Source organism: Salvelinus fontinalis, unplaced genomic scaffold, assembly GCF_029448725.1.
Source record: "Salvelinus fontinalis isolate EN_2023a unplaced genomic scaffold, ASM2944872v1 scaffold_0409, whole genome shotgun sequence".
Taxonomy (NCBI): Eukaryota; Metazoa; Chordata; class Actinopteri; order Salmoniformes; family Salmonidae; genus Salvelinus; species Salvelinus fontinalis.
The window spans coordinates 153,535-164,633 of record NW_026600618.1 but is presented as its reverse complement, the minus strand read 5'-3'; the positions used below and the strand labels follow the sequence as shown (position 1 = coordinate 164,633).

At 40.6% G+C, this 11,099-nt stretch overlaps 1 protein-coding gene across 1 annotated transcript; it reads right to left on the bottom strand.

The window, feature by feature from the left end:
- Positions 1 to 1,101: 1,101 nt before the first annotated feature.
- On the bottom strand, positions 1,102 to 9,273 carry LOC129845941 (zinc finger and SCAN domain-containing protein 31-like). The gene is made up of 5 exons (XM_055913918.1): positions 8,445 to 9,273; positions 7,424 to 7,521; positions 7,116 to 7,293; positions 3,171 to 3,352; positions 1,102 to 1,155 (listed from the first exon to the last, which is right to left on the bottom strand). Exons 1-5 carry the CDS (start codon positions 8,977 to 8,979, stop codon positions 1,102 to 1,104), a joined length of 1,047 nt encoding a protein of 348 aa, XP_055769893.1. The 5' UTR covers positions 8,980 to 9,273.
- Between the last annotated feature and the right edge of the window lie 1,826 nt (positions 9,274 to 11,099).

Sequence of the window (11,099 nt, the reverse complement as noted above, 5' to 3'; positions counted from 1 at the left end):
AGCCCCACTAAGATGTCACCATACTATTCCTTTAAAGCCCCTCTGTTAGATATAAATCATCAGAGTGGGAAACCAACTGACATGGAAACAATGGAGCAAATGTGTCACTATCAGAGTATTATGACATTATATAGAACTACTCAGACATTCCAAATATCACTTGATTATCAGAGGGGTGTATTATGACATCAGATAGAACTACTCAGACCTTCCAAATCAGGCTTCATCCATATCATGAAGGTGGATATTGATCCAACCACTTCAAAAGTAATGACCAGGCTGATGGAAACAGGTTATGCCTTTACAATTTTATAAAAGCCGACAGACGATATGTTAGTTCGTTTTACATGGTGGGGTCTTTTTGTGTCAGTAAAAATGTTTAAGCGAGAAATGGCGGTGGAAACTCCTTTATGCTCAAATATGTATATTTAAGTTTTGTCACGCAAAGCCTTTTATCTGCAATGAGTCTGTTTGATAGAAACATTTCTGGTGGGAAAATGCGTATATTGTTTTATGCAGATGTTTGAATATTCACATGAAAATCTGTCTCAAATTACATGGAAACTTAGATACTAAGGTGGATATTGATCCAACACCTGCTACTTATTCAATCCAGCCCACTGGGCACAGACGGCAGTTCAACATCTAGTTTCTATTTACATTTTGAGTCGTCAACTAAAGTGAATTCAACATGAAATCAACACAAAATGTCACCTGTCATTGGATTTAGGTTGCCAGTTGGATGAAAAATAACTAGAAAATAACTGATGTTGATGGCTTTTTACAAATCCAATCAGTTTTCTCACATCTGATCTATCATCACGTGGATTTGTTTTGTTGAAATGACGTGGAAACAACGTTTATTCAACCAGTGGGAGGCTTGTAAATGACCCCAGGAAAGTGGAACGAGGAACTCTTCATTGAGACAATGATAAACAGCAATCCGTGGGAGAGTTGAGGTGGATATTATAAAATAAGCATCTGCTGGAGTCCAAGTCAAACCAAGATTCTTTATTTCTGAGATCAGAGAGAATAACAGAGTTACACACCGCAGTGTAGACAGTCTGAATTCCTGAAGCATTGGGTGATGAGCACATATCTTTATAGTTTCCTGTTCCTGGGCGGGACTTTATTCATACAAGGACGCAGGTTCAGCTGGTTTGCAACACATAATGATGGTCCCATGTACAGGAGATTATAATACCAATACTACCATAATACCACTATAATTTCACAAGGTTAGTCGCATAATCAGTTATGTGGACACACATACAATTAACATTTTCCGTTACAGTCTGAATATTTGAATTTCATTAAATCATCAGTGGGCCAACAATGCAAATGTAAACAATGGAACAAATGCATCACATCCAAATATCACTTGATTATCTGTAGTGCTGGAGGAATGACACACCCAGATAAACACACACAAAGAGTTTTAAAAAGGACCATTTAAACACATGGAATCTGATCTACTTTATATTCAAACTGACATACTCCATATTAAATTCATGTTTTCTAATAAAAACAAACAAATATGTGTTTGAGTATACCTTGTACCATTTAATTTCATATGGTAAAGACAGGTAAGCACATTATCAGTCAACAATATAAGACAATGGGAGCACTGTCTATGTTCTCTGATGAATTTTAAGTCAATGAGATGTGAAATATCAATATACAAGTAATTCTTCTCTTCTGTGTGGATTCTCTCATGAAGTTCAAGTGACTGTGATGAGTAGTATGTTTTCCCAGTCTGAGCCATTTCTAAGCCTTCTCCTCTGTGTGTTGTCTCATGTGTTCTTTCAGGCTTCCTAAATGGGCAAACACTTTGCACCCTGGGAGGAGTGGTAAGGCTTCTGCCTTCTGTGTATTTTCTCATGTTGGTTCAGGTTGCTTTTCTGGTTAAAACTCTTTCCACACATGGAGCGGTGGTAAGGCTTCTCCCCTGTGTGTATTCTCTCATGTTGTTTCAGCTCCCCTGACTGGCTGAAACACTTTCCACACTGGGAGCAGTGGTAAGGCTTCTCCCCTGTGTGTATTCTCTCGTGTTGGTTCACGTTTCCTTTCTGGCTGAAAACACTGTCCACACTGGGAGCATTGGTAAGGCTTCTCCCCTGTGTGTATTCTCTCATGAGCTTTGTGGTTTTCTAAACCCTTAAAACTCTTTCCACACTAAGAGCAGTGGTAAGGCTTCTCCCCTGTGTGTATTCTCTCGTGTTGTTTCAGATGACAAGGCCGTTTGAAACTCTTTCCACAATGGGAGCAGTGGTAAGGCTTCTCCCCTGTGTGTATTCTCTCATGTTCTTTCAGCTCCCCTGAACGGCTGAAACACTTTCCACACCGGGAGCAGTGGTAAGGCTTCTCCCCTGTGTGTATTCTCTCGTGTTGTTTCAGTGACAAGGCCGTTTGAAACTCTTTCCACAATGGGAGCAGTGGTAAGGCTTCTCCCCTGTGTGTATTCTCTCATGTTCTTTCAGCTCCCCTGACGGCTGAAACCCTTTCCACACTGGGAGCAGTGGTAAGGCTTCTCCCCTGTGTGTATTCTCTCGTGTTGTGTCAGGCTCCCCTGTCTGGCTGAAACACTGTCCACACTGGGAGCAGTGGTAAGGCTTCTCCCCTGTGTGTATTCTCTCATGCTGTTTCAGGCTCCTTCCTGACCGCTTGAAACACTGTCCACACTGGGAGCAGTGGTAAGGCTTCTCCCCTGTGTGTATTCTCTCATGTTGTTTCAGCTCCCCTGACCGGCTTGAAACACTGTCCACACTGGGAGCAGTGGTAAGGCTTCTCCCCTGTGTGTATTCTCTCATGTGCTGTTTCAGCTGCCAACGGCTGTATGAAACTCTTTCCACACTGGGAGCAGTGGTAAGGCTTCTCCCCTGTGTGTATTCTCTCATGTTGTTTCAGATGACAAGGCCGTTTGAAACTCTTTCCACACTGGGAGCAGTGGTAAGGCTTCTTCCCTGTGTGTATTATCTCATGATCTTTTAGGTGTGATTTCTGATTAAAACCAATTCCACACTGGGAGCAGTGGTAAGGCTTCTCCCCTGTGTGTATTCTCTCATGCCGTTGGGTCAGGCTTCCTTTCTGGCTGATTGAAACCCTTTCCACACTGGGAGCAGTGGTAAGGCTTCTCCCCTGTGTGTATTCTCTCGTGTTTTTTCAGCTGCCCTTGAACGGCTGAAACACTTTCCACACTGGGAGCAGTGGTAAGGCTTCTCCCTTGTGTGTATTTTCTCGTGTTGTTTCAGGTCCCATAACCGGTTACAACCCTTTCTACAGTGGGAGCACTGGTGTCGTCTTGCTGGTTCGGACGTCCCTGGCTCTGGTTCCTCTGAGTCTGGTCTTTCTCCTGCCAAAGACACTGTGTTATGTTTAAATGGCCCGATGAAACCTCCACATGATAAAACAACCTTGCTACGAGGGTAAATCCTAAATCAGATCTCTCAATAACCTGAGGCCAGTTTTAACAATTATAGTGTGATTTTAAAACAAATGTAGAGCTTCCTGGCAATTACTGCTATGTTTACATTACTTATTTTATTCATCCTGTTTTACAAGTCAGAACACAAACTAGACAGTTCTAGGACACTGAAGACACAGACGTCGCTAGATTCCAATCAAGCAGGTGGTTCTAAATATTTTGTGTGGAAGTCCAAAACTTGTTTTTACGTCGAAAATACAAAGCACAAGATACAAAGCACTTGAACTTTGTGAAGCGTTTATTTGGGCTGCAATTTCTAAGGCTGGTAACTCTAATGAACTTATGCATCAGAAGTAACTCTGGGTCTCCCATTCCTGTGATGGTCCTAAAAGTAATGATGGACTGTTGTTTCTCTTTGCTTATTTGAGCTGTTCTTGACATAATATGGACTTCGTCTTTTACCCAATAGGGCTATCTTCTGTATACCACCCCTACCTTGTCACAACACAACTGATTGGCTCAAACACATTAAAACCTGTTATGGCTAGGGGTTCCGCTAGTGGAACGTTTCGACAACATCCGGTGAAATTGCAGATGGCAAAATATATATTTATTTATTCGAAATATTTAACTTCCATGCATTCACAAGTGCAATACACCAAATTAAAGCTTAAGGAAAGAAATTCCACAACTTAACTTCTAAAAAGGCACACATGTTAATTGAAATGCATTTCAGGTGACCACCTCATGATGCTACAGTCCTCCTTTAAGACTCCATCATGTTTAGAATGTGTCTGGAAGCGCTACTCTATCTATTCTACTCTCATCCTTTCGGTTGTAATCATATTTATGATAATAATGTTATAATAGGTAATAACTAACTTTAATAACTAGGGTTAATACCTGCCTGGCGCCCCAACAAAATCTTTATCTTTACCCCCATCTAACAATACCGCTACAGAATTAGCATAGTAGGCCATGTAACTTAAGGTAATCTGAAATATTTAGGACTAACTTATTCCTTGCCACCCATTCTGAAACTAACTGCAGCTCTATCGGCTATGAAAAGCCAACTGAATATTATTCATGATTATTATTTGACCATGCTTGTCACTTATGAACATTTTTGAACATCTTGGCATAGTTCTGTTATAATCTCCACCCGGCACAGCCAGAAGAGGACTGGCCACCCCTCATAGCCTGGTTCCTCTCTAGGTTTCTTCCTAGATTTTGGCCTTTCTAGGGAGTTTTTCCTAGCCACCGTGCTTCTACACCTGCATTCTAGCTGTTTGGGGTTTTAGGCTGGGTCTCTGTACAGCACTTCGAGACATTAGCTGATGTACGAAGGGCTATATAAAATAAACTTGATTGATTGCTCTATGTTAAGTGTTGCAGTCATTTCAGTCGCTGTAGTAGCTGACGTGTACAGTGTTGAGTCATCCGCATACATAGACACACTGGCTTTACTCAAATGTCATTGGCATGTTGTTGGTAAAGATTGAAAAAAGGTGCCAAACAGCTGGCATGGGGAATTCCTGATTCTACCTTGATTTTGTTGTACAGGCTTCCATTAAAGAACACTGTGTTCTGTTAGACAGGTAGCTCTGGGGCGGCAGGTAGCCTAGTGGTTAGAGCGGTAGGCCAGTAACCGAAACATTGCTGGATCGAATCCCCGAGCTGACAAGGTAAAACTCTGTCGTTCTGCCCCTGAACAAGGCAGTCCTAGGCCGTCATTGAAAAAATAATTTGTTCTTAACTGACTTGCCTAGTTAAATAAAGTTTACATTTAAACAAAAAAAACTCTTTATCCACAATATAGCAGGGGGTGTAAAGCCATACGTTTTTTTCAGCAGCAGACTATGATCAATACTGTCAAAAGCCGCACTGAGGTCTAACAAAACAGCCCCAACAATATTTCTATCATCATCAACTTCTCTCAGCCAATCAGTCATTTGTAAGTGCTGTGCTTGTTGAATGAACTTCCCTATAAGCTGAAAGTCTCAATTTGTTTACTGTAAAATAGCATTGTATCTGGCCAAACACCATTTATTTTTTTAAATGTAAGGGTTGGTAACAGGTTGATTGGTCGGCTATTTAAGCCAGTAAAGGGAGCTTTACTATTCTTGGGTAGTGGAATGACTTTAGCTTCCCTCCAGGCCTGAGGGAACACACTTTCTAGTAGGCTTAAATTGAAGATAATGCGAATAGAAGTGGCAATATCGGCCGCTATTATCCTCAATCATTTTCCATCCACGTTCTCAGACACCAGTGACATGTCATTGTGGATTTTTTTGCCTAAAATTTCATTTAAGGTGCACCAAAGATTTTTACTATCATTCTTCATGTCATTTATCTTTGTTTTATAGTGTAGTTTCTTCTTTTTATTCAGTTTAGTCACATGATTTCTCAATTTGCAATACGTTTGCAAATCAGTAATACAGCCAGACCTATTTGCCATCTCTTTTGCCTCCCTCTTCATCATACCATTTTTAAATTCCTCATCAATCCACGTGGATTTAACAGTTTTTACAGCCATCTGTGGATTAGATGAAGGAGGGGTTGAGGTCAGGACAGATTCTCATCAGGGAGATAAAGGTTTGGTATCCTGTTACCCTCTTTACTCTCTTCCTGTGGAACCATAAGATGTAAGGATTGGAGAGAAGGAGGAGTGTCTTAAGTGAGATATATATCTGGATGGAACAAATGTTGGTTTGTCTGAATTACAGCTGTACATAACCTTTGGGAATAATTCAACTTGGTTAAAGCTTCTCTAGTGTCCGTGAGTTATTTACTGTGAAAGAAAATAACCAAACAACATCAACAACATAGGAATCACTACAAACAATTGTATGACCTCTTATATAGAACATTAGGCCCAGCCTTTTGGAACTGTGGTTTTCCTAGATATGGCTACTATATTGTGATCACTACATCCAATGAATTTGGATACTGCTTTCAAACAAATTTCTGCAGCATTAGTAAAGATATGATCAAAATATGTTGATGATTTCATTCCTCTACTGTTTGTAACTACCCTGGTAGGTTGATTGATAACCTGAACAAGGTTGCCGGCACTGGTTACAGTTTGAAGCTTTCTCTTGAGTGGGCAGCCTGATCACAGCTTTCCTCCAGTATTAGTTAATTAATTAACAGTGTCTTGAGTTTAGTTTGCCTGTTCTACAGTCTTGTAAAGATAGGGGGGTTGACTGGGACAGGCAATGTAACATCCATAAGGAAGTTTTAAGGAAAAGTTTTTGTAAAATTTGCACCTTACAACGGATCATTGAAACTTTCTCTCCAAAGCTAACTTTCATCAAGGTTTTATATGGTCTATTGGTTTCTCTCTTTTCATTGGCAGAATCCTTTTTCAGTGTTATGATATTCATAACATTCATATCCACCAGTATATCTTCCTGTCAACTAACAGAACTCTGCTGGTTGTCCTGGTAACACTGGTTGTCCTGGTAACAGATACCAGTATATCTTCCTGTCAACTAACAGAACTCTGCTGGTTGTCCTGGTAACAGATACCAGTCTATCTTCCTGTCAACTAACAGAACTCTGCTGGTTGTCCTGGTAACAGATACCAGTCTATCTTCCTGTCAACTAACAGAACTCTGCTGGTTGTCCTGGTAACAGATACCAGTGGGCAGATCTATTGTATTTGTTCAAACTAAACTACAACACTTACTTTGATGAGTCAAATCTGATCCTTTCTTCTCTCCTCCTCCTCTCACAGTTCCACTCAGCCCCGTTATTTTCCTGCAGTCCACCAGCAGCACAGACAACCTCTTCATACCCAGCAGTAAGGTGCTACCGGGAGAGGCACGACACGGGGACTCCGGGAGGGAGGAAGGGCTAGCGTTGTCCTGGTAACCATAAAGAGGGGACACAGACACATATCCTTATGGATGCTGATGTCACTGTTGTCATGAAGTGCTTTACAGAAAACCAGCCCCTGATAGAGGAAGCTGTATGCTAGACCAGACCGAGCTGTACCATCTGGTGTTCTGATCTGGAGAGATTCTTCTCTTCCGCGTGAGCATCAGGATGTTGTTGAGGCTCCCCAGAGGATCCACCATAGTCATGTCTCTCTCCTGTGTGAATGAGAACATCAAACAGATGGTAAACGTATGACAATATATTACAATCATAGGGTCTTACAAGAGACCAAATAAAATGGCCACTTTCATCATGATTTTTAAATATATTGTTTGTGATGCAAATGTGAAAGGGTGACTTTCACGTATACTTGAGTCATTTTCTATTAAGGTATCTTTACTTATATTCAAGTATGACAATTGGGTACTTTTTCCACCACTGTGATTCATTGGGTCTTACAATAGGCATGAATGTGTCTAAAAAGGGCCTATAAAATATTGTTTGTGATGCAAATGTTAAAGGGTCGTTCTACTAAATGGGTGCCTTTTGTGTCCCTTTGATATTTTAAGTAGAAATTATGCAACAATATTGAATTTGAAAAGACTGTTATATTAGATGAGGGGAACTTTAATATAGACCACATGGAGAATTCAATACATCTAATTTAAAAGTCCCCAAAATAAATGTACCAATGGCAGACTGAACCTTTAAGAATGTAAACAGTAGGAAACGGGTGGGTATAATTTGTGGAACGTTCCAACAGGAATCTGTTCCAAAATCTTCGTAAAGTACAAGGATGCCAACAAACAACGCATACAAAGTAGCATGATCAATTCACCTAGCTAACTAGCTGCCAAAAGGGCATCAACTCACCATGTAGCTTATTCTTAATGTTTGTCCATAGGCTACCAGAGTGAGGACAGACATTTTTCGGAATAAACGTGGTGAGTGAAAAACTTGAAATAGCCCACTCCCTACCCGGTATCCTGTTCTGCCACTATACAACTGTGTATGCGTTGTTTGTTTGCATCCTTGCTTGAAACATATTCAAGTGTAGAACTTCATTAGAATGCCCCTTAAAACCACACATTAGTTCAACAACTGCATAGTTTGTGCCCATGTTTAAGAAAGTACTCACTGGTGTTAATCGGATCTTCTGTCTCCTCCTCTTTCACTCCAAAAACGTCTTCCATCTTCACCTTTATTGAGATAGCCTCCTCTTCCTCCCTTTTCATTCTGAAAGGTTCTTTCTCTTCTTCCTTCACTATAACAGCCTCTTCTTCCTTCACTATAACAGCCTCTTCTTCCTTCACTATAACAGCCTCTTCTTCCTTCACTATAACAGCCTCTTCTTCCTTCACTATAACAGCCTCTTCTTCCTTCACTATAACAGCCTCCTCTTCCTTCACTATAACAGCCTCTTCTTCCTTCACTATAACAGCCTCTTCTTCCTTCACTATAACAGCCTCTTCTTCCTTCACTATAACAGCCTCTTCTTCCTTCACTATAACAACCTCCTCTTCCTCCTTTTTCATTATGAAAGGTTCTTCCTCTTCTTTCACTGTAATACCCTCCTCTTCTTCTTCCACGACATTGTTCAGCGCCAGAGCTTCTTTCTCCGTACAGCAGACCTCCTCTTCTTTAGCAGGGGTTGAGTAGTTTAGCGAACTCATGGTCGGGGATGTTAGGTAGCGAGTTAGCTAGCGAGTTAGCATTAGCGACTAGCCTAGTGCTAGGCTCAGCATCAATCTTTAACAAGTTTGCAAATTGAACAAGCAAATTAGGTTAAAGTTAAACAGTAGATAGGTCAACTGAACTGTGTTAACAACACTGAGATTAGCTAATGTGCATTAACATGGTCTAAAGCGTCAATCTTTCAGTCGTACGTTGGCTAGCAAGCTACCGAGATGGATGAAAGAGTAGGCGCGTTGTTGGTGAAGAAGCGTTCCGTCCAGTAAATTATACGTCACGCAAGAAGCATCACCTAAAAGACGCACATCCGCCATCTGCTGACTGGAGTTGGTAACGCAGTTTGTAAACAAGTTACTACACTTTTTGTACTGGAAAGAACGTCATAATAATTTAACAATAAGCTGATATATTTTCTCTTACGTCTTACAAATAATACCGTCCTGTAAACAGACGTAGAAGCTTAATATGAATATGTAAATGTTGAATAAATACTTATATGAATAGGTAGTGTTTTAATACAGATTTTCTCTGTTTATTTTTCACATTCGTTTTTATCTAGATGTGACCATACTACTCCCTTAAAGCCACGCTCTATAAGATACAAATCATCCTGTAAACAATAGAGCAAATACGGTGAAGCATTGTGTTGGCAGCATCATGCTGCGGGGTTGTTTTTCAGCGGCAGGGACTGGGAGACTAGTCAGGATCGAATGGAAAGATGAACAGAGCAAATGTACTCTTATTTTGAATCCCAGCCGCCGTAGGAGGCCTTTTGCCTTTTAGTAGGCCGTCATTGTAAATAAGAATTTGTTCTTAACTGACTTGTCTAGTTAAATAAAGGATAAATAAAAAATAAATAAAAAATAAAATACAGAGAGATCATTGATGAAAACCTGCTCCAGAGCACTCAGGACCTCAGACTGGGACAAAGGTTCAGCTTCCAACAGAACAACAACCCTAAGCACACAGCCAAGACAACGCAGGAGTGGCTTCGGGACATGTCTCTGAATGTCCTTGAGTGGCTCAGCCAGAGCCTGGACTTGAACCTGATCGAACGTCTCTGGAGAGACCTGAAAATAGCTGTGCAGCGACGCTCCCCATCCAACCTGACAGAGAAGAATGTGAGAAAAATACAGGTGTACCCAAGAATACTCAAGGCTGTGATTGCTGCCAAAGGTGCTTCAACAAAGTACTGAATAAAGGGTCTGAATACTTATGTAAATGTTATATTTCAGTTTTTAATTATAAAATACATTTGCAAAAATGTCTAAAACCCTGTCTTTGCTTTGTCATCAAGGGGTGTTGTGTGTAGATTGAAGAGGAACACATCCCAATTTAATCCATTTTAGAACAAGGCTGTAACATAACAACATGTGGAAAAAGTCAAGAGGTCTGAATACCTCCCGAATGTAAGTGATTGTGGTGCTGTATGTAGACCAGAATATCAGGAACAGGCTGGATGTGAGAAGGAGGATGACATCTCACTGCCATTCTGCCTTCAGGAAGTAAACTGAAAATGCCAATTCTCTTCGATGGTTTTCAATGAGGAAAATGTGGAATTTGGTTTACTTTCTGAATTGACTGGAATTGAAATGGAATTGACTCCAACCCTGGTTTTACTACAAAGCTGTCAACATCATCATTTAGTCAATCGATGTTATAATGCATAACGCTCACAGATGTGCTTGTTCTCATTCAGAGTACATTTTCTAATAGAAAAAAACAGAATTAAACAAATAAAATGTATCATGCACCTGAGTATCTTCAACATGGACAATCTGGTTGATTCTCTGCTCAACAACACTGACTGTGAATCAATCTGGTTGATTCTCTGCTCAACAACACTGACTGTGAATCAATCTGGTTGATTCTCTGCTCAACAACACTGACTGTGAATCAATCTGGTTGATTCTCTGCTCAACAACACTGACGGTGTCAAACTTTGATGTGTGTCCAGGCTGTCACTTCTGTCATCAGCTACTAACACAAAGTGTAGAGTGTAGACTTTGTATAGTCACTGTACAGCCTTAACTGTGGAGTGACCTCATTAAATGGGATATCAGCCAACTCACTGACAACCACAGAACACAACTATGTATAG